Source organism: Rhinolophus hipposideros (assembly GCF_964194185.1).
Source record: "Rhinolophus hipposideros genome assembly, chromosome: 10".
NCBI lineage: Eukaryota > Metazoa > Chordata > Mammalia > Chiroptera > Rhinolophidae > Rhinolophus > Rhinolophus hipposideros.
In genome coordinates, this window is record NC_138056.1 from 7,162,173 (window position 1) to 7,187,491 (window position 25,319).

At 55.4% G+C, this 25,319-nt stretch overlaps 1 protein-coding gene across 5 annotated transcripts in view; it reads left to right on the plus strand.

The window, feature by feature from the left end:
- Positions 1-3,172: 3,172 nt before the first annotated feature.
- Positions 3,173-25,319, plus strand: part of MACROD1 (mono-ADP ribosylhydrolase 1) — a 138,580-nt gene continuing 116,433 nt past the window's right edge. Inside the window, exons 1-3 of one of the 5 annotated variants that reach the window (XM_081064506.1) lie at positions 3,173-3,840; positions 13,756-13,857; positions 14,455-14,571. In XM_081064506.1, the coding sequence (XP_080920632.1) occupies positions 3,543-3,840; positions 13,756-13,857; positions 14,455-14,571 (517 nt within the window). In that variant the 5' untranslated portion in view covers positions 3,173-3,542. The remainder of the gene's footprint in view (positions 3,841-13,755; positions 13,858-14,454; positions 14,572-25,319) is intronic. The other 4 variants (XM_081064503.1, XM_081064504.1, XM_081064507.1 and 1 more) reach the window with 4 other exon arrangements.

Consider the following 25,319-nt stretch of genomic DNA (forward strand, 5'->3'; position numbering starts at 1 on the left):
TCTCACTGTACCTTCAGCCCTGCTCACATGGTGAATCTGCTCCTCTGGGTGGCTTTGCAACCCTGAGAGGTGTGGAAGCCGGCAATGCCAACCAAGAATCTTGGTACCAATTAGGAATAAGTTTGCGATCAGCTCTTATCTGAGTGTTTATTTAAGGTTTTGAAACACTTGAGTCAATCTGCCCTTTTATTTGTGATTTCAATTAGAAGGGTATGAGCAGTAGGCTGTCTGCAATGCCGGCTGTAATAATTCCTCCCATTTCTGATGCCCACCCTTTGCAATGGCACTTGGCCGCTCCTCCCATTACGAGGTGGAGTCTATTGCTGCACTCCCTGGAATCTGGGCTGGCCTTGTGACCTGCATTGACCAAAGGGTGTGGTGGAAGTTATGTAGTGTGACTTCAGAGTCAGGCCTCAGGGGGCATTGTAGCCTCTGCTGTCACCCTCTTGGATCCGGGCCTGAGACCATCATGCTGTGAAGATTCCCAGTCTAACCCACTGGAAGGTGAGAGGCCACTTGAAGCAGAACCCAATGGCCTCGCTGATAGCCAGCACCAGCTGCCAGTCACGTGAATGAGGCCATCCTGGGCCCCCAACCCCAGATGGGTTGTCAGATGATTGCAGCCACAGAAGCGACCCAGGCAAGACCAGCAGATGAACCTTCCAGCTTATCCCAGCCCAAACTGCTGACTCAGCACTCTGCTTGTTACTTTAAGCCAGTAAGTTTTCAGAGATTTATTACACAGCAATAGGTAACTTAGACGGTATAAAAGGATCTAAACACATAAACAGCATTTGACTATTGAGAGAACTGTTTCACCATATTTATACGTTTAATTTATTAGGGCATAAGAAGTGCTTAACTGATTAGAAAAAAAATATGCTTGGGAGGGCACAGTAAGCTGGGGGTGAGGGCACCCCTCATGTCCACTTCCTCCCTATTTGTAAAGAAAAAAAGGAACAAAAAACCCAAAATATGCTTGTTAAGTGTGTAAATCTCTTCTGTTGAGAGTTTGAGGTATTTGAGAAGAATAGCTATTTCAACTCTGTAAAGTGTAGTTTAAATCTACTAGGGAATTTAATTACCTAAGTTTGTAATTGGCATTCATTTTTAGAATGTAATCTGCTGAACCTGTGAGTTAATTAAGTATTCACCAAAGAATAAATGAAAGTTGTGCTTATTTTTATACAAAAATTAGTAGATTTATAAATAGAAAACTAGATTTGCAAGTTGCACTTGGATATATAAGAAAAACTAGTTCTTTTCTTAATTTATAAGTTTAATAAACACAGTATTAATTTAAACACAAGCAGCAGTAGGTAGCTTTTCTCCGCACAAACCCCCTTTCCAATATTAAAAATCCTCAACTGACAACGCCTGATGCTGTAGTCCCACTGGAAGATTCGGGATTCCACAGATTTCCGTATCTTTGTTTCTGTGGGTCCCTCTGCCTGGAATGCCCCTGACACACACATACACCTTTAGTATCCAGCAAAATGTTCCTTTTTCCACAAGGTCCCGCTGAAACTATGAGGAGGTCCTGCCTAGCCCAGTGAGAATCGTGCTTCTGCCCACATCCACCTGTGTGTGTGGCCCAGGCCTCTCTTAGACCAGACGGTGGAGGGCTGTGAGCTGGAATCTTTTCTATCCTAGCTGCCGTGTAAGAACAGAGCTGAGTCCCAGCAAAAGGACTGGTACAGATGTCCAGAGTGTCTGGGCTGTAAGGGACACAGATTTCAGGCTCAGTGAAGCAGGCAGCTTCTTGATTGCACTCTGAGACCCTGGGTGGGGCCCCTGCCTCTCCCTGTGTCCTCCTCCGCAGACCATCCTGGGAAGGGCGAAGTAGGCAGAATATTGGCCCCTCAAGATGTCCACAACCTATTCCCTGGAGCCTGTGAATATGTTACATTACATAGCAAAGCGGAATTAAGGTTGTAGATGGAATCAGGCAGACTTTCAAAAGGGAGATTGTCATGGATTATCCTGCTGGGCCCCATGTAATCACAAGGATCCTTGAAAATGGAAAAGGGAATGCACTATCACCTGCTTTGAAGCTGGAGAAAGAGGGCTACAAGCCAAGGAATGTAGTCTCTGGAAGCTGGAAAAGGCAAGGAAGAGCTTCCAGAAAGGAATACAGCCCTGCTGACACCTTGATTTTAGCCGAGTGAGACCCATGTCAGACTTCTACAGAACTTTAAAATAAATTTGTGTTGTTTAAGCCTCTAACTTTGCAATAATTTGTTACAGTAGCAATAGAAATTTTAATACACAGGGTCCCACATGCTTCATTTCCTGAATCAGTGACATCTGCGTAAATCACTTTCCAGACCACAGATGGGAATCAAACAACCTGAACCCAAGTCTGGGCTCCAACCCTCACAGAACGTGTTGACCTCGGGCCAGTGCAGGCGGCTCCTCTGTGCCATGGGGCAGACAGAGCTGCTTCACCAGGCTGTCAGGAGCACAGGAGCACATAATAGTTAAGGGCAGTGGAGCCAACGGATGCAGACTGCTTAACTCTTTGCAGCCTGGTGCAGAGGGCCCCGTAAATGGCTGTTACCCTAGTTGCAGTTGGCCAGGCCCTTCTTGCCCTGCTGAGAGGTGACAAGTGGGGAGGTGACCTTGGGCATGGAAGCCTGACTACCTCATCCTGAAATCATCTCACTGACTTGGGAGACGGCATGGCACAGGCCTTGCTGGTGGTCCTGGAATGTTGGGAGCCCTTTGCCTTTCCTTCCTGGCCTCTGGCTCCTCATCTCCCCTCTCTGCCCTCACTGCCATGGTTGACCACTGGTGCCAGGTGAATCCACAGGCAGATTCTGTGACCCTCCCCACAGTCCTGGCGAGGGTTATTGCCAGACTCAGTGCCAGAGATGCCTGAGCACAGGGCAGCCACATCTGAGCACTATCTTCCTAATTTACAGCTCAAGAAGCAAGTTGCAAGGGGCCAGCCACTTGTCACCTCCCCACGACCAGCCCGACCGGGTTCCTAGGGACTGAGGGCGGAATGGGGTGCCAGGTGGGACCAGGGTGATCCACAGGAAGACAGGCCGGGGTCCGGATGCAAAATTCTTCGCACAGGTGGTGCCGCGCTCGGCTCTCCGAGTTCGAGTTCGTTACCGAGTGACTGTGTGGATGAGCAGGGGCGGGTCGGGGCCCCGTGGAGGGCCGCGACCAGGAAGTGGGCAGCGGCCGGGCCAGCACGGGGAGAAACGCCAGGCGGCCGGGCGACCCTCCAAGAACCTAAATGAGAAGGAAGGGGTTCCGGCGCTGCGCTACCCCTGGCGCCGGAAGCTGGAGAGGTCTAGGCGGGACGCGCACGTGTGTATACGAGTGCGGTGGCCCATCCCGCGGCCCGGACTACAAGTTCCAGGGTGCCCAGCGGCGCGCCTGGGTTTTCTGGCCGCGCGGCCCGCTGGCTTCGAGCAGGTCGCCGCTGGCTGGCACGCGCCACTCCTTTCCGGAGTAAATAAGGGAGAGACTCTCCCGAGCACAGTAATTGGAGTTCAAGTGGGCGGGGAGTCGCCCCGCGCCTCCTGCTCATGTCTCTGCAGAGCCGAGTGTCCCGCCGCTTGGCACAGCTGCGCGTGGAGGGGCAGCTGCTCCGCGCTCCGCGACCCTGGCCCTGCCCCTCGGCGGGTGCCTCGCGGACCCGCAGCAGTGCGTGCGCCCCCCCGGCGTCCCTGGGGGCCCACGGCCCCCGCGCGCGGACCCCAGCGGGAGTTGGGGCTTGGGGGGCGGCGGCAGTGCGGCTAACAGCTGGGGTGCGCACCTGGGCCCCCCTGGCCATGGCGGCGAAGGTCGACCTGAACACCTCCACCGACTGGAAGGAGGCAAAATGTAAGTGTAAGAAGGAGAGGGGGGGCAAGGGTCGAGGACGGCCCACGTGGGTCTTCTGTGGCAGGACGGCACCCCACCAGCAGTCTCTTTGACCCGAGAGAGTTGGGGAAGTTGAGGCCTCATATGCCTTGGTATGGAACCCCTCATTCACAGCCAAGCCCCTCAAACCAGTTCACCCAAGACCGGGTCCCATCTCGGACAGTGTGAAGAGGGTGGCCATACCCCACTGGAAAGGGTCACAGGGCACCTCACAGATCATCCAGGACCTACCACCGTACTCTGTGTACAGGAGGGAAACTGAGGCCCAGTGCTTGAGCAGAATAGCCCAAGGTCAATTGGAGATTATGGCAGAGCAGCATCAGGTGTCCCAGCTGACATGAGGTTTCTGAACTCCCAATACTTTGCATGGTGTGGTTTCTCAAATGGTGGCATTTTAAGCAGAGTAACCAGGGATGTGCCGAGGGGACAGCTCTATTGCCGGTGTCCCACCTGGTGGAATCTGATAGCCCCAAGGAGTGGCCTCTCGGGGCAGGCCTGTCCTACCTTCACCCCCCTCTCTGCCAAGTGCCTGCCTCTCTGGGCACATGGTCTGGTGCCCTTTTGCCCTCATCACTGGCCTCGGGCCAATTGTGAGCAATCTCCGCCTGACTCCTGGGGGACACAGGGCAGAGGGGCTGGGGGGGCAGCGCGGAGGGAGGGCATTGTGTCTGTGAGAACCGTGACATCCCTCCCCCCTCAAGGAATAAAGCCACTTCTTCCAGCTCTGTGACAGGCGTGAGTCCCAGGCGCCCCTGCACAGAGCTGGGAGGGGAGGCAACCCGACCTGCAGAGCCCCAAATAGCCCAGGTTGTCGTCCAGCTGCCCTTGCCGTTCAGGGCCTGCTCCCTGGGCCCTTGTGAGCGTTCCCGGCTGGATCCCCTTTCAAAAGGGCAGGGAAAGCAGCTTATTGGCTGGGCCCGCCTGTGGAGTGGCTTTGGCCAATGGGGCTGAGAAGGCAGGCCTCCAGCGGGTGTGGTTGGGGGTAAAGGGAAGGCATCCTCTCAGGATTGGAGGTAGAGTTCAAGATGATTTACCCCCAACACGAATTGCGTGCCTATGCTGGGATCTTAAAGCGCTGCTGGCAGAAAGCACTTGACTTTGCTCAGTGAACACAAGGAGTGCTTGTCAGGCTTTCGGCCCTAGCTCCAGAACACCGGTCAGGGCAGGGAGTAGGGGGCTGGCAAAGACCCCTGGCAGGGAACTATCCCCACAGGGAACCCTGCTTCCCCTTCTGTGTCTGAACAGCTACCCAGGGTGGTGGGAAAGAGCTAGGGAGGCCAGGGGCCCAGGCACCTGCTCTGGGTCTGCCTCGGTTTCTAGGATCCAGCTCCCTGCCCCCTCCCATTCCTTGGTGCCACTGAAAACTTCCAGAGCTCATGAAAGCTCATGGGCCAGGGATTCCCAGGCTACCATGGTTTCTCTCTGCTTGGAGCTGGGCTCTCCATTCAGTCAGTCCATTTCTACTGGGCACCTTCTATGTGGCCAGCACCGTCCCGGTGCTGGTGATTCAGCCATTAGTGTGAGACAGGCAAGGGCCCTGCCCTCACGGTGCTTCTACTCGAAGGTGAGGAAACCGAGTAGAGAATGTGGTCGGGCCAATGGGACAATGCTAGGGAAAGGTCAGGGCTGTGAAGCGAACATGGCAGATGGGCTGCCTGGGCTTCAGTGTCCAGTCAGGGGGCGTGTGAGGAGGGCAGCCTGGTGCCAGGCACCTCAGCACCAGGTGTGAAGCCCCCAACAGGTGTCAGATGGTGGCTTATGGGGGTGAGACACAGAGACCTCTGTTTTAGTGATTTATTACTGCAAGACAAATTACTCCCATAACAAAGTGACTCAGGCAGTAAACATTTCTTACCTCAGCGTCTCTGAGCGTCAGGAGCCTAGGAGTAGGTTAACTGGGTGATTCTGGCTCCGGGGTTCTCAGGAAGTCTGGGGACTTGGTCAGGGCTGGCGTGAGCTGTTGCCAGGGGGCTCACTCACATGAAATGGCTGTGGGCTAGAGGCCTCAGTTTTTCACCATGGGACCTCCGCAGGGCTGCTCGAGTGTCCTCACAACATGGCAGCTGGCTTCCCCCAGAGCACGTGATCCAAGACAGGGAGAGGAGGAGATCAAGCCAGAAGCCACAGTGCCTTTTTGTGATTTGATTTATTCCAGGGCTTAGAATGGAGTCACGGAGTCTGGACCACATTCCAGGGTAGGGAAATGAGTCTCTACCTTTGAAAGGGAAGAGGATTTAAGAAGTCAGGACGTATTTTTAAACTACCACACTGGGGGCTGCCTCAGCCGGACTCTGCCTCTGATTTTGGTCCTTGAAGACCTCACACCTTTCCTTCATGACATTCAGTGTACACTTGGGGCTGAGTTAAACTGTACAGTGAAATGCACCAAGTGCGTAGACCTTCAGGTACAGTTAGTGCTTGTCCAGAAGTATCCAACTGTGCCATGTCCCCAGGAGTTTCCTTTGAGCCCCTTTATAATCAGTACCCTGTATAGCTAGTTATTCTTTTATCTGTTCGCTTTGTCTGTTCTTGAACCTCATATGAACAGAGGCATGCATTGTCAGCGCCTCTTACTCTGTACCTGCGATTTGCCCGCATTACTGGGAGTGTCAACACTTTGCTCTTTTTCATTGCTGTGTAATATTCCACGGTGTGAATGCAGCACAGTTTGTGTCCCCATTCTCCTGTTGATGGGCATTTGGGTTTCCAGTGTGGGACTGTTGGCAATGAAGCTGCTCTGAGTATTCTTGTACATTGTTAATGGACGTGTGCTCTCCTTTCTCTCGGGGAACATACCTACATGGGCCTCCAAATGCCCGTCTGTGCCTGAAGTGAACCTCTCTCAGAGACTGACACACAGGAACCAAGTTTCTGAGACCGATGTATAGGCCAGAAGGCTGTTGTGCAGTTCACAGTGGGGAATTACAGCAAGAGGTCTGGAAACTCCTGTGTGCCTGGGCAGGCCTTCTTCTGTCTGTCGAAAAGCCAAAATTGTAGTCTTAAGTTTGCTCAGCATCATGTGTTCTCAGCTGGGGAGCTGGCTGAATGACTTTGGAAGCTGATTCCCCTGCCCTGGGAAGGCTGGTCAAGCTTCTCTGCCAGGTGTGGACTTAGCCCCCGAGGATCCCTTTCCCTGGCGCTTGCGCAGTATTTCAGTCTGTGTGCAGTATTGCGTGCCTGCTCCAGGCCCCAGCTGCAGGGTGCCTCGGTCGATGGCTCGGTGAGTCCTCTGAATAGATGGCCAAATTCTCCCTAACCCTGACCGTTCCTTTTCTCCGCCTCCAAGCAGACTGCCCTCTTCTGTGGACCCGTTCTCCCTCTAGGTAAGTAAATACCACCGGGCTGCATCTTTCTAGTTAAGAGACATTTAGTCTTTTGTGGAGACCTATACGATTTCACTGGCCAGCACGATTTCGCTACTCGTGCTACCGGCTGTTAATTTCTTCACTTGCCCCCCAGGGTAGTGCCTTTTGATCAGAAAATTGTGGAAAACAGTTGTGCTGTAAAGGCAGTTGGGCATGAGAGGTCTTAAGGTCGGGCACTGGGGACATCTGGGGGCTGTATCATCACAGGACGGGCCTGGTCTCCAGAAGAAGGGCCATGGATCCTCCTGACCTGTAGTGGGAACAGAGGTGTGTGCTGAAAAGAGAACAGGCATTGGTATCATCAGACATGGGCAAGCTCCAGCTGCACTGCTTCCATGCTTCCCGAACCTCAGTTTCCTCATCTGTGAAATGGGACTAGCAGCGCCTGATTTGTGTGTAGTGCTGGGATCACATCAGAAATCATTTTGTACGCAGTGGGCCACACAGTGTACAGAAGATCCCCAGTGGCCCTCTTTGTTGTTGTCCTTTGTGCTTGTCTCTTCTCTCTGTTCTGTCATGTTGACACTGGGCATGTGTAAACTTGTCTCCCACGTGGTCTCAAATGTTGGAACCTGACCCGCGTTTCCTTTGCCTGGTGGCTCAAGATAGGACTCGTGTGTTCCAGCCTCAGTGTGCACTGGGCAGGGGCGGGGACTCACTTCACCCGCTGTGGGATTTCATGCAGAGTGGATGATTTATCTGATTCAATTGCTGAACTGGGAGATCTTCCAGGCACGCCTGGGAATTGGGGAGGCCCTCTCCTCCATGTCTTCTGGGGAAGCAGTCTTGGCATGACCCAACGCAGTTGGAGGCGAGGGCCCTCGGGAGAGCAGAAAAGCTCCGAGGGCCCCGTGCTCTGTGTCCCGCTACTCGTGCTACCGGCTGACAAGACCCCGCTCTTGGGGGATGGTGTACCCTGTGATTAATGTCCCTGCCACTGTTCCCAGAGCCCAGCTGTTATCAGCCCTGCCCACCTGGCCTTCTCCAAAAGAGGAGCCTCCCTCCGCGCCAACCTGCCCTCACCTTTCTGAACACCATCTTGCAAAATGCCATAAAGACACTTCTTAAAACACATCATTGAGTTCCCGCTCGCCCACTGCACGTTATGGTTCTAGCACAGCCTGATTCTTCCAGCTCGGCTTTTGTGCCCAGGAGCTGCTGAAAGCTTCATCTGGGGTCAGGCCTCCCCATCAAAATTTACTGCAAACATCTTTTTACAACACCTGTCTCACTGAGCTGTGAAATACACTCGCCTCTCCAGAAAAGAAAGAAAATTAAAACCTATGTTGTGCATATTTTATAAGAAAAATAAAACTCACTTATGCTTTAAGTCTGCATCTGTCCTTCGGGCAGAAGGAGGTGGAAAATGTTATAAATGCATGGGGCACATCCCAGCCTTAGGGCGCTGCTTCCCTTTCCAGAGTGAGTGAGGAGAGCGTGGGGGGCGGCCTCGATGACAGAGAAAGCTGAGGCTATGATGATGGCCCTCAGTGAGAATCGCTGTTGCCCACTCCTTCCCCATGAATCAGAGACCAGTGCAGGGTGTAGCTAGCTCCTCAGGGACCAGCCGGGCCACACCTCCTGGAGATAAGGACACGGCTCCCCGCACGCTGGCCTCCAGAGGTGTGGGAACCATGCACTGGAAGGGGCAGGCTGACAGATGTTCCCAAGGTTGGTGCCCAGCCAGCTGGTGGCAGAGCCAAGAGCTCTGGTTGTCTTCCTTTGTCATCTCCCAGAAGTGGAGCTATCTTTTGGACTTTGCTGGAGAGAGGCGGCCATGTGGGCTATGGGTCACGCAGACCAGGCCACAAGCACTGGGGAGGACAGTGAAGGAGAGAGCCTTGGGCTGCGTCCTGCCCCAGTCTGCCTGTGGCCAGGCAAGATTTCTCTGCTGCTTCTATAAAACCAGGTGCTGGTATCTGTCAGACGGTGTCTGCTCGGGGACCTGAGCCATCTCCGGGTACTCCAGACTAGTTCCATGGGATGCCTGGGGCCTGCCCCAGCCAGAGGGACTCAGCTCGTGGGAGTTTTATGGGCTCGGTCTGGGTTCCAGCTGCTGACCAGTCTGTCCACTGTCACGGCAGCTGCATTCACTTTCTGGCCCTGGTCCAACTGGCTGGGATGTCTTTGTTCATAATTATGCAAAAGGATACATATGGGGACCCAAATAATTGAAAAAGCTCCTCCACTCGCTGTGCCCCAAGTTGGAAAAGAAATATTTTCCCATCCAAATTTGGTCTCATTTTGTTTTGCTCTCTTTGTGTCTTATTTCATTCAGGAAGGAGTGTGTGTATCTGATACGTACATTGCGTTTTACAGTTTACAGAACATTTTCACAGCCACCCGCTCACTCACGGCAAGCCTGGGCTCTAAGGTGGGCCTCCGTATTATAGACATGAGAGAACGGGGACTCACAGAGACGGCGTGACTCGCCCATGAACATGATGTGGGGAGGTCATGAGCCCAAACCTAGTGGGACCAAGGAGCAGGAGAGGAATTAAAGCCCCAGCAGCGTCCTGGACCTGGGCCAGCATGTTCCATCTGGTGTCTCTCCGTCCCTCGGATGGGAGACAAGGGGCGTTCTGTCACAGCACTGCTCTGTTTTCTGATCTAGCTGTTCTAGATTTCTCTACCCAAATGCTCTGTCCTACCTCAGGGCGTTTGTACGTGCTGTTCCCTCCACCTGGAAGACTCTGTTCTTAGAAAACTTGCCCTCAACCTCCCGGTCTCAGCTGTTTCGCTCATTGATTCATCCCATGGTGCTCACCCATGCCATGTGTTGTGCCAGGTGGTGGGAATCCAGAGTAAACACGACAGATCCCCGTGTGGCCAAGGTCAAGTAAGGAATAAAGTGCAGACCGTAGGGGAAGGCTACTCTGGGAGAGGGAGAACAGTGAGGAGGCGTCTGTAAAGCAAGACCAGGGAAGGGGCACAGCAGGTTCAAAGGCCCTGAGGCGGGGAACAGCCTGGCTTGGCTGTTGGAGGAACTGAAAGGGGATCTGCGTGTGGCCGTGGCTGTGGCCGTTGGCCGAGGTGTGGGGGCACAGTGAGGGGTAGTGGGGAGGGTAGCATGGGAGGAGGTTAGGGTCTTGGAGTTTGAAATGAACTTTAAACAGAATTACAGCTTCTGACTTATATGCGTAAGCTCCTTGGGCTGCTGTGTGGGGAATAAATGATCGGATGGATGTGGAATCAGCTGGGAGCTGGGGGCTTCGGAGGGGTCTAGGGAGCAATGATGCAGGCTTGGCCCCTGGCAGGGGTGAGCGGAAGGCTTGGTTTCTGAGGCGCTGTGGGGATAAATCTAACAGCTTGGAAGAGGGATGAGGGGCTGGCAGTGCAGCCACAGGATCAGCTCATGAGCATAAAGAGGGTTTCTGAATGCAGGAAATTGCTGTGAAGACCTAGGGAGAGGGTGTGGATTAAGGAAGAGGGGAGCAGCAAGAGACTTAGAAGGATGGCCAGTGAGCCAGGTGGGATCCAGGAGTGGGGTTCCTGAGATGGACGGAGGGGCTGGGGGTGCTGAGCATGGGAGGACAGGAAGGACCACAGGTCGGGTGGGCGGTGTGGTGTCTCTGACCTTGGCCTTGATGGGGTGGTAGGCATGGGAGGGAGGAAATGTAGATGGTGGAGGAGAGGGACAGAGCAGTGAGGCCACCGCTGGGGTGTGGAATGCAGGTTTGAGGGAGGGTTTTGTTTTAAAAGGCCGGGACACGAGAGGGTGTTTGAGGGCAGACAAGATAGGCCAGTGGAGGGAGAGCTTTTCCTCTGGAAGGTAAGCTGGTGGCCTCGGCCCAGTGACCTGAGTGTGTGTGGAGGGTGTTCCTGGCTTAGTGTGAGGAAGAAGCAGCATCCATGACTGGAGGATGAATGGGGGAGGCTTGGGAGAGGGGAGAACGGAGAGGGGAGAAGGGAGAGGGGGCCCCCGATTCTAAAGCAGCAGTTGGAGTGGCCGGGAAGACGGGCTACCAGGGGGAGATCAAGAATTTTGAGGGAGCCTTCTGCTTGGTGGTGGTGGTATTTTCTCTGGCAATTTGCAGCTCCTGGGGCAGACCAGAGAAGTTGGGGGTATCTCCTCCAGGAAGCTGTCCCAGACTCCCCTCTGCTGGATCAGGCCCTGGGACCTCACCTTGCCTCCCATGCCCAGGCTTGGTGGGTGCTCAATAAATATTTATTAGCTGACTGATCTGCATTGAAACCAAATCACCAGGGAGAGGCAGAGCCCGGATGGAGCTGGCCTTTCCACAACTTGTTCTTTGCTTGGTGGTACCGTCTGCCAGCAGCCGAGTGCTTCGCTACGCACCCAACTAAGCCTGTCCACTTCTCATTTAACACACAAGGGAGCTTTCCATGCCCCCATTTTACAGAAGAGGACAAGCAAGGCTTGGAGAAGCACTTCAGCTCCTTTTAAATACCAGTGCCCTCCCCCCACCATCAACCCCCCCAACACACCAAGAAAGGAGAGTTTAAGTGGGAGCCCGTGGCCTGTCCCGCAGATCGTGCATGGGGTCATGTGCCCAGTGGGGAGGGCACCCCTTGAGAAGGGGGCAGGGAAAGGGCTGTGAGCATCGAGGGACACTAGTGACAGGGGATCATCACACTAAGTACTGTCCGTGGTAGTGATACCCTTGACCTCTTCGAAAGGATGAAAATGGCACGTGTGTGGGGTCAGAACCTGTATTTGGTGGAAGCACTTTCAGTCTGATCATAGAGCCCCTGGGATGAAGTCAGTCCCTAATAGGCCACGGTGGGTCCTTGGTTGGTGCCGCCTCCTCTCAGCATCATTCCGAACCCTGTGTTTGTCCCCCCGCCATTGCCCCAAGCCCTAAATTTTACTCACCCTCGAACATGCTGTTCCAGCTGGTGGAACACCCTTCCCTGCACTGACTGCCTCCCACTCCTCTTCCGAGTCTCCTTAGTCTCCCTGGGCTGGGCTTCTGGTTACTCCTCTCCCAGCCCCCGGACTGTCCTTCCTTAGTGCTGCTCCGCATTTGGACTGCTTGCTTGCTTGTCTGTGTGAAGCCTGGTCAGCCTCTGTCTCCCCTGCTGGACTGCAGGTTCTCCAGGGCCAAGACCTCACCTTCCTTACTGGGTTGTATCCTCAGCACCGACCGGCGCATGGTAGGTGTCTGTGGAAGGGGGGATGTGGCTGCCAGAAAGTGTTGTTCTGGTCTGAGCTGCAATTAAAGTGGATTTGGGGTGCTATGAGCCTTTTATAATCCACCATAGTATTGAGCTGGACTATGAACTGGGCCCTTTCTGTACACATGTATCCTTGAGGAGCGGAGACTTGGATGGACCTAGTGACTTTGTCAGGTAAAAGGGCATGTGCAGGGGACCAGCCTGTCTCTTGAATACCTGTCCCTTCCAGCCATTTCCCCAGAAGGCTCCAGGAGGGATCTCCCACCGCTTCCTCTAATGGTCCTCCTACCTCTGCACACTTTCTGATGCTTTTTGAGTCTCTTGTCTGTGGCCTTTGCTGTTTGTTTGCTCCCCCCACCCCCAGTGGTCAGTGGGAGTTGCTCCCATCTTGGGAGCGTGTGGTCCAAGGGAGTGAGGCTGAGCGGAGCCCCTGAGCACTCAGGTGGCCTTAGGCCAGCAGGGGGAGCCAACGAGCTGCGAGCCTGGACCACCACTCAGGGGAGAGGCCTCCAGGTCTCTCCAGCGCCTGAGCCTGGTGCTGCGCAAAGGGAAGGCGAGGCCCAGGGCCAAGGTCGGAGCAAGGGAACCAGAGTCCATGAGTGGATGGGGGGAGGGGGCCCTGGCTTCCCACTCACCAGACACAGGTGGCTTCCTAACCACCCCGAGCCCTCATCTTCTCACCTGTACAATTGGGAAAGTTCCAGCTACTCCAGCTGTTCCCACCACCGGGAGAGGCCCCAGCGGGCGTCTGTAAGCGGGGAGCCCTCAGCCAGTGCTGGGGGGATGTTGTGAACAGGCAGCAGATCTGCTTGGTTCTGTGGCTCTTTGAGGAGGGTTGTCCTGAGCCTTTGCATAATGACAATAATGATGTCACTGACTGATGGTGTAACTGACTGGTGGTGTAACTGATGGGTGAAATAACTGATTGATAATGTAATTGATTCAGTGCCGCCAGTCTGTCTGGCCTTAGCATGTTGTGAATAAGTTTGAAGTTATTCTGCAAGGGTTGTCTTAATCCCCATTCTGCGAATAAAGAAATTAGGGACTTAGAGTTGGAGATGCAGCTGGCAAGTGGCAGAGTTGAATTCTGAACTCAGGTCTGCGGTGCCTGAGATGCTTCGTCTGCCTCCCTGGGCCTCAGTTTCCCCTCCTGAATAAGGGCCTCCAGACTCCAGCACCCCAGGTGGTATGGCTCCTCCTACCATGCCCCGTCCCCTGGCGCTTCTGCGAAGGATGGGCTCCGAGGGCTGGTTTGCTTCCTCAGAGGAGGTGAGAGTCCGCATGAGGGCGGGGTGTGGGGAAACCCTCAGGATTGCTCCCCTTCCTGCCAGCCTTGACTCTCCTTCCTGCCCACCCCACCCCACCCCTGCAGCCTTTCTGAAGGGCCTGAGTGACAAGCAGCGGGAGGAACATTACTTCTGCCGGGACTTCATCAGGCTGAAGAAGATCCCGACCTGGAAAGAGACTGCCAAAGGTAGGCCTGCTGGGGAGGCCATACTGACCCCTGGGGGGCGAGGGCGGGGGGGGGGCCTCTTCGGAGCCAATTCGTGGGAGAATTATATAGACAAGGCCCAGAAAAATGGCAGCGGCATTTATGGAGTGCTTGGTGTGTGCAGGACACTTTGCATGTGTCACCTCATTTAATTATGAAGGCAGCCTGAGGCAGGTTTGCTTTTCATCCCCATTCCATCGTTGGGAGGGTGAGCCCAGACCCACCATCACGTGGTGTGGAGCTGGGATTTGTCGCTGTGGTGGAGCAAATTGCAGGCCTGGTGACCAGTAACCTGGGCAAGGCACTGAAGCTGCCTCGGCCTCAGTTCTATGTCCGTAAACTGGCATGGGTGACGTCACTACTGTACCTGTGTGCAACGTTGTCGTGAGGTTCAAGAAGACGGCATGTATGCTGCACACAGTAGGTGCTTAATCTGCATGGCTGTCCTTACCCGTGTCACCCGTCACCACGAGGCGGGCTGCCCCTGGAGGGGGAGCCTGGCCTGTGGGCACTGGTGGCTCACCCTGCAGTGGGGGCCTTTCTGTGACACCCCCTCACTCCGGCCTCTGCTGGTTCCAGGCTTGACCGTGAAGGTGGAGGAGCCTAAGTACAAGAAGGACAAGCAACTCAACGAGAAGATCTCCCTGTTCCGAGGTGACATCACCAAGCTGGAGGTGGACGCCATCGTCAACGCCGGTGAGTGGGGCTGGCTGGCCGGAGCCAGAGACCTGGGTCATCTTGTCACCTTTGTTCTGGTCTGTCATGCCAGGCACGGGGGGCGCCACCTGGCTCCAGTGAGGCTCTAGTGGCCGGACGAGATGGCTTGCTGGCGCCACGGGCTCGCAGTGTGTTGGCCACGTGGACTCCTCTTCCCTGGAAACCTTGACCGCTGTGTCGGGGGCGCCTTGGCTGAGCGGCCACACAGCTCTTGAGGCCCATTAGCGGCCGGGAAGAGAGAGCCTGGCTGGAATTGCGCCGGCGGCCCTGCCAGGAAGGCGGAGCCCCTGACCACCACTTTCCTTTCTCTGCCTCCCGCCCACCCTGTGTCCCCTTGCCCAGCTTCCTGTGCTGGCTCCTGCTGGCTTGGCAGTTTGCAATTTATTGTGATGCCAGGAGGAGCCTGCTGCTCTCTCCCATCTTGGGGGAGGGAGGGAGGTGGCTGCGTTGTTCTCGGTGCTGGTTGGCTGGCTGAGGTCAGGAGTGCAGTGTCAAGTGGCCATCAAGTTTAGCAGGGGCACACATGGTTTGTGGGACAAAGGTGAGCGGGCTGAACCTAGCCCTTGCTTGCGAGCATCACAGGAAGGAGCCTCCTTGAAGGAAGGTTTGGGGACCTGGGCAGACCCTTGTGTCTTGGGCTCCGACTCACAGTGAAACGCTGCTATGCCGGCCTCCCGCCTGTGCCATCTCCAGTCTCCTTTTTCTCACCCCTGCATTTGCAGCCATTGTGTCTGACCCCAGTGCTGGCCAGGGAGAAGAGTTGCCGAGGGACTCTGGCCCATGGTGGTGCTGATGCTGATCTTGCTTAGTGATGAGGCTCTTGGGACCTGGGGGGAGGTGGCCGCTTAGCTGCTCTGGGCCTGCTTATTTGTAATCTGGGTTGTATTTCTGACGGTGGCCTCACTCTGCGTGTCTGCCGAGCCGGTGTTTGTAGAATTGTGCAGTCACACAGATGTTCTGTCCCCCTACATTGACTGTCTCCGTTGCACAGGTGAGCAGTCACATGAAGATAGGATTCCAACTTGGAGCAGAGGGTCACCTTTGGGTTTCTGCTGCTGCGTTTGCTCTGTTTCCTGCGGGCCTTTAGGATGGTGGGTGGCAGCGAGGCCTGTGAGTCCATCTGGGGAGACACAGAGCTAAGACAAGCCAAGCTGGGTTGACCGTTGTCATAGCAGCCCAGGGGAGAAGGGCCTTTTTGCTGCCTGGACCTAGGATGTGTTGGCCTGGGTTAGAAAGACGGAGGCTGAGGGGACAGTCCAACCGGCCTGTGGGGCTGCCCTGCCCAGTGTCCCTGGCCCTGTCAGTTACTGGCAAAGATGTGGGAAGCACCCTGCTGGCACTTTTCCATGCTGAGCTGCAAAGTGGCCAGAGGGAAAAGTGGGGCATCTTATCAGCTCCTTCCCAGCCGGGTTGGTGGTTGGAGGGCCGTGAGGGAGGGTGCGGGGACCAAAGCAGGGTGTCATCAGGATGCAGATGGAGCGGATGGGGGCTCGGAGGGCTGCGGGTGTGATTAATGGCCCTTCCTGTGTGCCCTTGTGCCTGGCCAGCCTCCGAGTGCAGCAGCTCTGGCAGCCTGTCACGTGCACACAGAAACACTTTGGTCCCGGCTTCATTTGACTGCACTGGGCTGGGGGTGACAGCGTTTGCCATGTTTCTCCAAGGACTCCCTTTTCCAGGTACCTGCCTGGGCTTCTATTTCCTCCTCTGCATGATGAGAGAGGTAGAAAACCCAGCTGTGGGGGTTTGGGGGCCATTAGGGGCTAATGCTCGTGAACTGGGATACTCACGCAGTGCCTGGCATGAACCAAGGGCTCGGCACCTGCGGCTGTTGACAGTGCTGGGATTGATGCCATCGCCAGCACTCGGGGTGTGAACCCTGTCCCAGCGATGAAAAGGGACGCTGGGTGCCTCCCCAAGCCGAGCAGCTTTCTCCTCCCTCTGCTTGCTTCAGTTTACCTAATACCTCTTGGCCTGTTTTCCTGGGATCTCCTTTTTTCTAGAAAGAGTGTCACAGCAGGGAATGGCTGAGAATGGCCCTGGATTTGGGGCTCCCACACAGAGCCCGCGCCCCCTCCAGGTCCTTTGAGCAAGTGTTTGCCCGGCTCTGGTCTTCCAGTGACCTTGACACTGGTCAGACCTCATGGGTCCTTGGTGGTCTTGGCACGGGTGTACACACCGGGGGTCCTCAGGCATCATTTCTGGGGGCCCTGGGGCGTCATCCCTGGCGGCCCCACTGCCTTAGCTCAGCGCGGCCCACTGTCCACCAGGGGGCAGCAGAGATCGCAGTCCCCGCGCCCAGTGGCGCCAGTAAATCAGCCTGTTTATTAGCGGAATAAAAGTCGCGGCGTCGCGGGGCTTTTCCGGGCTGCATAAATCTGGTCCGCGCCTCGTGAAACCCATATGTGCTTAATTCATATGTAAAGTTTCAAGCAGAAAGAGAATACGTGTCCATTAAATTCTATTTGACTTGATTATAATCATTAGCCGTGAATAATTGCTTCTCAGTGACGACCGCTGAGCCGCCACAATGGGGAAAAGGAGGGAGCAATTATCTCAGGGTGGAGATTTAACATTTTTTATTTTTGAAGCCAAGGGCAGTGTTGGCCCCGTGGGGGTTGGTGGCCCTTGGGGACTGGTGCCCCGTCGTCGGACTGGGTTTGGGGGCTTGAGGTCAGCTGCAGAGCTGGATTGTGTGGGGGTGTTTGTTTTAGTCCCTGCAGTCAAGTGGGGGGTGTGCAGGTGAGGTGCCATCGCTGCCTGGGCCTTGCTCCAGCTGCAGGGACCACGGAGGGGGAGGCATCAGGGGAGCTGGGAAGGGCCTGTGAGGAAAACAAATGGGTGTCAGGACCCCTCCATCCTGAAGAGCCTTGGACTGGGGTGGGCACTCTTCCTGCCCCTCTGGAGGACCCTGGGGATCCTTGGCTTGGCGAGGGCCAGGTACCCTCCCTGACTCCGCCCCACAGAGGGGGCTCCCCCGCCCATGGCCTCTCTCTGGACTTTGGAGAATCAGACTGTTTCCCAACTGGCCCCCTGGCATTGGAAGTCCAGACTCGTTTTTACCCCACTTTGCTGATATTTGAAATGTGATTGGGTGTGTGTGTGTGTGTGTGTGTGTGTGTGGTGTGATGTATGTGATATAGTTTGTGAAGGGAGGGCTGGGGCACAGAGTAGAAGGGGGGTGCCTGGCTGGTAGGTGGCAGGGCTTGAAGTCACAGGGGGCAGGACCAATATCCCCAAGGTCCCAGGCACGGGGCAGGGATCTCTGGACCCTCCTCAGCCCTGCTGGCCAAGGCCACTTGGCTCTAGCAGCACCCGGAGAGTCTCAGGTCCCCGCCATCTGTGCTGGCCATGGCTCCTGCCCACGGGGGCACGCAGCATCCATCTTAATTATTTTGGGTTGCCCGCTGGCAAGATAAGCCAGGGAGTTCTGGCAGGCCCCCATCCTGGAGAAGGAGATTCTGGGGGGCAGTGACTGCCTCTCCAGCTTGGCTTATGATCCCTAGGCTGTGTCTGGGGAGAGCCATGCCTGGTATCTGCTTCATGTTTGGGCGTCTCCACCTGGGGGGGGTCTTCACCTTCTAGAGTGTTTGCATCTTCTCTGTGTCATGGGGGTGTGTGACTTTGAGTGGGTCACTTCCATGCCCTTGAGGGTCCCAGCATGCCAGGCCTGTGATTATGGGCCCCTAGTTCCCAACAGATAGCCGAGTTCTAGGCAGGAAGTGTCCCAGCACAAAGAAAGACCCCCATTCTTGGCCAGCGTAGGGGTCGGGCTGCAGGCTTTGGCCTTCAGGCGTAATTGGACAGAGCAGGGATGAATGTGATGCTTTGTGCAAAGAAAGAAAGAATCTGTCACTTGGAGGTGTCCCAGGCCAGCAAGTCAGGGCTGTGGGCACAGAGGCCAGGAGCTGAGTTGGAGTCCCAGTGTTCCTGCTGGCGGTGCTGTGGCCTCTGCCTAAGCATGTCTGAGCCTTTGTTTCCTCATCTGAAAAATGGATCATCAGTGGCTCCCCCCATGGGAGTGCGAGGATGAGATGAGTTCAGGTCCGTCCAGGGCCTGGCACAGAGGGAGCCCCCAGGAAATTATTATTAGGAAGTCAAGAGCAAGAGCAGCTAAGTAGAATATAATGTGACAAAGCACTGGAAGCAAGGTCTGAACAAAGTGCCACGAGACGCCGCAGGGACCAATTAATTCTGCGGAGGGGTGGCGGGAGGCGAGGGGGGTCAGTGAGAACTTTGAAGGGCCCCGGGCATGCGGGCCAAGCCGTGCAGCCTGGGTGGGAAGCCATGTTTCACAGCGACAAGTTGGCCTCACTGGGAGTTTTTAAAGCCGCTTTTTATTTAAAATAAGGCATGAAGTGGTACTCTGTTTCCGTAAGTCTTGGGGCTTTGATTTGTCATCTGCCAGCTGCTTATTGTCCCCCGCCCCCACCCAAGCCAGCCAGAGTCCTTGCTTCATCCCCCTGCTGCCTGGAGGGCCCAGAAGAGCCTGGCCCCCTCCCTGTCCCCGGGCCACCACTTGGAGTCAGTGATTTAGAGACCGCCTTGATGGACTAGCAAGCAGGGGACTGAGGGACACCGACTGCCTTGTGGGAAGTGATCTGACGCTAAACTGTCGTCATAAATCGCTTTATCTGTCACTTCAGATTTAAATGTGTTTGCTGAGGCTTGCTGCCACTGCCAACAGCAGCAACGTCTCCGCAGTGGGCAGGGAGGGTGGGTGCAGGCAGGAACCTGTGAGCAGCAGCAGATTTTGCTGGGCCCTGTCCCCTGCGGAGCACAGTGTGAGGACCCCTGGGTGCTGACCTGACGCATCTGTGAGGCAGGCAGGATTATGATCTCCATTTTCAGTGATCAGACCAAGGCTCAGGAAAGAGATAACACTCCCTAGCTTGGCAGGTGACTGAGTCAGAATTTGAACTCATGTGTGGCCTTTCTTTCTTTCATTCAGCAGATGTATGTGGCGGGGCTGTTGTCTACCAGGCATTGGGATACGCCCTGGGCTACAAAAGACACAGTCTTTAATTCCAAATGTGGGCTGAGACATGTGAATGGAAATGGACAGCAAAATGTATGAGGGATGGGAGTGCTGCCTGCAGGGTTGCAAGGCAATCAGGAAGGCTGCCTGGAGGAAGCAGAGCTCTAGATGAGAGGGGGAAGCTGAGTTAGAAGTTGGACAAGGGCATTCCAAGGGCAGAGTGGAAGAGCACTGGCAGGGAGAGGGGAGGTGAGTGGGTCTCAGAAGCTCTGAATATGTGACCGTCCTGAGCAGAGGCTCTCCCTCCAGATCTAGGCTGTATTCATACCCCATGCCGCCTTTCCTGGCCTCCTAGTGTTATAGCAGCCCCGTGATGTCAGTGGGGAAACTGAAGCTCAGAGACTTGAAGCCACTTGCTTAAGGACACACAACTAAATAGCAGTGACCTTAAGGGGAGGGAGCTTTGCCAGACTCCAGAGCCTCCAGGAAATCCTATTTCATTATTATTTATTGTGGGGGGCCGATGGGAATCCCTCTTCTTTGTTCCTTTTTCTTTTCTGGTTGCAAAATTTGGGTCCTCAGAGTGGGTGTATTGTCATCTGTCTTCGCTACAGGGGAACAGAGAAGTGGTTAGGTCGTTCGGCCCAGCGGGTGGTCAGTGCAGAAAAGGTAGGGCCAACATCTGGGTCCAGGTGTGTTGGCTCCACAAGGCCTTGTGCTGGGCTCTCGCCTGGTGGCTCACTTGGTTGTCCTGTGTCCCAGATCCTGTCCCCAGCTCGCCCCACAGAGCCCTTGCTCCTGGGCCAGAGGCAGCTTGTTATCGAGTGCTCCCTCTGCGCCAGGGATTGCACCCCAGACGACACATGTCACCTCATTTTCCCCATTTTACAGATGAGGAGGCTGAGGCATGCTTGGAGCCACAGTGCTGGTAAAAGGCAGAGCAAGAAATCAAACCTTCCCCTTTGGGACTTGGAGTTTAAGAGAGATGCCATCAGGTTTGCTTTCTCAGAAGCTCCCTCTGGGTCCTGGCTGGGGGTGAGAGCCACAGTGGACGGGGGCTGCCAACTGGAGGCTGGGGTCCAGGTGGCCCCCTCCCTACATTAGAAAGCCTCGAAGCCCTGAGAAAGTGCCAAGGTCTAATTCCACCGCTGCAAGAGGAGGGCGGCTCATTTCTACAAGGTCGGGAAGCGGTTACATAAATTCATAAATGATGGATTCCTCCTGAATTATTGAGATTCCCTGGAGGGCTTGAAGGGCCTGGTCCAGAGAGTCGAGCTCTGGCTGGTGGGTGGGACTCTTGGACCCTGGAAGGTCCTTCCATCCTGAGGTCTTCTGCCAAGTCTCCCCTTTATTAGTCAGATCCTTCCCATTCTTCCATAGGGACGTGAGGGGCGACCCGAGACCCTGGACCAAGGACCCTTTGTCCTGGGTCTCAGTAAATGTTTGTTGAATGATGGAGTGATTGATCGGATGCCTTTGAGAGTTGGTCAGGCAGCGGGAGACACCGGGTGAACTAGTGCCCTCCTGGACCCCCTCCTCCAGCCCCAGCCCCAGCCCAGACCCCACCCCGCCCTTTTGGTGGTCAGGGCTGGAAGGGCTAATGCCTGTTACAGATGAGGACAGCGGTGAACACGTGAGGTTCCTGGTTCTGTGTCAGGCTCTGGGAATACAAGGCTCAGTGACCCAGTGCCTGAAGACAGGAGATACCTGAAGCGCAGGGCGGGACGGTGACCTGCTCAGGGTCACACAGCAGGAAAGCCGCAAAGCCTCCCTGACGGCCTGCACGGGGCCCTTTTTCTCTCCATCCTGGCAGGTCACGGTCAGGAAGCACCTGTGAGGGCTCTGCTGCCCACTGCCCCCTGCCGAGAGGCCCTGAGCACGCTGTGTCCAGCTGCCCCTGTCCTTGAGGCCCTCTAGCCTCAGTACCCCCGCACCTGTGCACCCGCCCGCATCCCCAAAGCGCTCTCCACATTGAGCACTGAGCTGAGGAGGCCAGAGCTTGTGAGAATGTGTGTGTTTTGAAATTAATGGGGACATTAAATTGGCCAAGCATGAAAAGGGCTTGCTCGCCCGGAGTGATCCGCCAGCGCGGGCCCAAGGGCTGTCCGCCAGCTTCGGGCCTCCCCAGGAGGCTGTGGCTCGCCTGCCCACTTAACGGAAGGGTGCCCTGTCCCCAGGAGGTGAAGGGGTCTGGTGCAGCATGTGGAAGCCACTGAGCAACACCCGCCTCCTCCAGGAACTGGGGTTCCCGTACCTCCCTTTCAACACCCATCCCTATGCAGACAATGCAGTTTGCAGGGGTGCTGAGTTGAATATGCTCTCTCTAGATCCCTACGGTGGGCTCACATGCACACTCACCCTGACTCCGGGGCCTTCTGGGTGAGGCCTGGCCTGGTCCCAGCTTGAGTTGGTCTCTAGGACATCACATGGCCTAAGAGTCAAAGGATCCAGTCCTGTTTCCTCACCTCCCACTCCCCAGATGGCCCCCCATCTGCTCTGGAATCGCCATCACAGGACACTGCGTTTGGGAGTTAAAGTCTTGAGTATGAGTCTCAGCTCCACTGTATACCAACTGTGTAACGTCTCTGAGCCTCAGTTTTCTCTGTAAAACGGGTAAGAGGGCACTAGGACCCACGCCCTTGGGTCGCTGTGAGTGTGAAAGGAGACAGCTGGTGGAGAAGCTCAGTACAACACCTGGGACAGAGGAAACACGTGCGAAAATGCCAGCTCTGTGCTTGTTGCTGTTGCTGCCTCTCTGGGAGCACTGCTCAGACTGTCAGGACATGGCCTGCTGTCCACCCAGCACTTGGTTGGGCTGGGGACAGGGGATGGGCCCTCCATCCGCCCGGCAGGCTGAGGGTACCTCCTTCCTTTGTGAACAGAAGAGTCTAGGCCCAGGGTAACCGAGGGACGGGCCTCTGCTGTCCCTCAGTCTTTTGTATTTGGCGTTTCCTGACTGTGACAGTACAGGGCAAGTGGGCTAGGCCCTTCTAGGCCCCTCCCTTGCCTCTGCAGCAGGGCTCTGAGTATCTGCTCTGCCTTCCGTGGGGAAGGGAGTGTGTGTGTCACACGGGAACAGCCCGTGTGGGGCCAGGAGGTGGTGGGGCAAGACGGGGCGTGCTCTCTCTCCCTGGGAGGCCTGTGATGGAAGCACTCCCAGCCAGGGCTTGGTGGCCGTGGCTGAGTCTGAGCTGGCAGAGCCTTAGGATCCCCTGCAGGCTCTCCTGCAGCCTCCAGCCTGTCCTTCCTCTCCCCTCCTCGGGTCTCCCTGCACGTCAGAAGCTCATCTTTTGGGCTCATCTATTTGTTTTGCAAAAGATTTGTCCTGATTCTTCCTTAGGCCCAATGGCAGTCCTGTTTCCAGTGGCTGTAGTGGCACCAACACAGACCCCCTTTCCCTGCAGTCTCGATTCACTGTTTGTTGAAAGGGTGCAGCTGTCCTGGGGAGTGGGCAGCCAGGCCTGAGCTGGAGGCCCCCCGGTGTGGTATGGGCCAGTCTTGGACGCCTCTGGAGGCCAGGGCCATGGCTACTCACAAAACAGACTACAGTAAAATCCAGTTCCACTAACCGCTTCTCCAGGCCTCAGTTTCCACATGTGCGATTCATAGAAAGATTAAGAGGAAAAAACGAATTACTGCTTCCAGTGCCTTGTGTGCTGTAGGGGCTCAGTAACAATAACTGTTCTTATTAGTGAGGCATCTCACTCTCCCGCCCACTCAGCGCGAGGCCTTGGAGGGGCGCAGTCCTCTCCTGCTGGGACTCCAGGCCGGGACTGGACTCAGCACATGGCTGCTGCCCACTGCAGTACGGGCGGCCTGAGAGCACCTTCCCCAGAGCTCCTGTGGCCTCCGAAGACCCTTGGGTGGAAGCAGGCTACCCAGTGGGTGAAGCTATGTGTGGGACTCTTGCTCCTTGCACAGGAAGCAGGGGAGGGGACACAGCTATTTATGTGTACATGCGGGTGTCAGGAGGCAGAAGCCAGTGAGGACTCGGGAACTGGGAGCTTGGTGGCTGCATACCTGGGGGAGGACAGGTAGTGCGAAGTGGAGCCGGATTGGCAGTAGGCGTGAGAGGCAGCAAGCGCAGATACGGCCGAGGGTGTTGGCGGGTGGTGGACGCCGCCGGCCTGCCTCCGCCAGGACACCCGGCTGGCACCGCCGCTTTGGTTCATTAAAACCGCATCAGCTGCACCCCGCTCCCAATGGCAATAAGTAGTCCTTGTACAGCGGCACCCACCCTTCTCTCCACTGCTGCTTCCTCCCCCTCTCGGACATTGTAAGTGCCATAAAAATAGGAGCTTAGCTGCGCATAGCATGTGGGAAGAGAGACGCCCGGCTGTCAGCCATTCCCCTGCCAGCAGGGCTTGCGTCTGTTTTATTATTGCCGCCTGGCTGTATTTCACGATGGTTTAAACATCATCAAACGCCACATCCCTTTTGAAAAGCGAGAGCTACCTTACTGAGGATGTTGAGGAGAAACAGGAACATTAAAATCTACGAAGCAAATGGCCCAGAATTGACATTTGCGACGGGAGCTTTGTAGCTTTAACTGTCAAAGGAGCTAAATCCCATCTGGCAGCTGGCGGGGAACTTTCCTGGGTCATGGCCTGAAGATTTGGGGTTTGACATGGAGGGAATCAGGGCACTGTAGGCAGGGCCAGGGGGTGATGGAGTTCCGGGGGTCACCTGATCAGCTCTCAGTGCCTCCTCGGCCTCCATCTTGACACAGCCTCATCTCTCTCCTAACAAGTGGGGTGGGAGTCCCCTCTGGTGTACAGAGCAGGGCGCTGGGATCTGGGGCTCGGGGGTGAGAGTGGGGGTGTGTCAGAGGACAGACAGGACAGGGCTGCCATGGCCACTGATGAGCTCTTGTGACCTTGACCAGGATACACCTCTCCTCCGAGCCTTGGGTTCCTCAACTGTAAACCTTGCAGAGCGAAGTCCCTTCCAAAGGTTCAGAGGATCGAGAGGCTTGCACGCTCTCCATGCAAATGCAACAAGTCATTGGAACTCAATAAATGGTGACTGTTATCACTGAGAAAGTGGGTATTTGAGCTGGAATCGATTTTTTAAAATGTTTCACCCACCTATTTCTACTGAAAAATAGGTACAATAAAATCAAGGAACCATTAAAACAGACATAAAAAGAAGGGACAAGGGACGACGCTGACCTGGGCACCTGATAAGGGTGTGCCCCATGCTCAGCCACACCTGGAGCCCTTTGGCCTGCACGTCCTTGGCACATGCTTTCGAACCTGCCAGCCTCTTGCTGGATTCCTGGTTGTGGCCCTCCAGTCAGCCCTACCTGCCACTCGATGCTGGTGTCTGGTCTACCGAGGGAGGCAGTGTGGCTGGCTTTGTATTTTATGCCTACACTGTATTTTATACTCTTCATGACTGGTTGGGGCAGCTTGGCTCCTGGCACTTACCCTAGTCCCAACCAGATTAAAACTAGGCTGAGCAAATCTATTGCAAATGAATGTAAAATGTGGCTTTGAGCTTCCTGGCAGCCATAGCAAAATGGGAAACAAGATTTTAGGTTCTATAACTCCATACTTGGAAATAAATTTAAACTTCAGCTTAATGACTCTTTATTTCTACACTCTCCTTTTTCTCTCCATTCCCGCCCTGTATTACCCTTACCAGGTGTTCTTTATTTTCCCTACAGATGCTTCTTACCTTGCTCCAGAGCCCTCTCCAGTCTCACTCCCTAAGTGCACCTTCCCTCACACGGTTTTGCTTGCAACTTGGG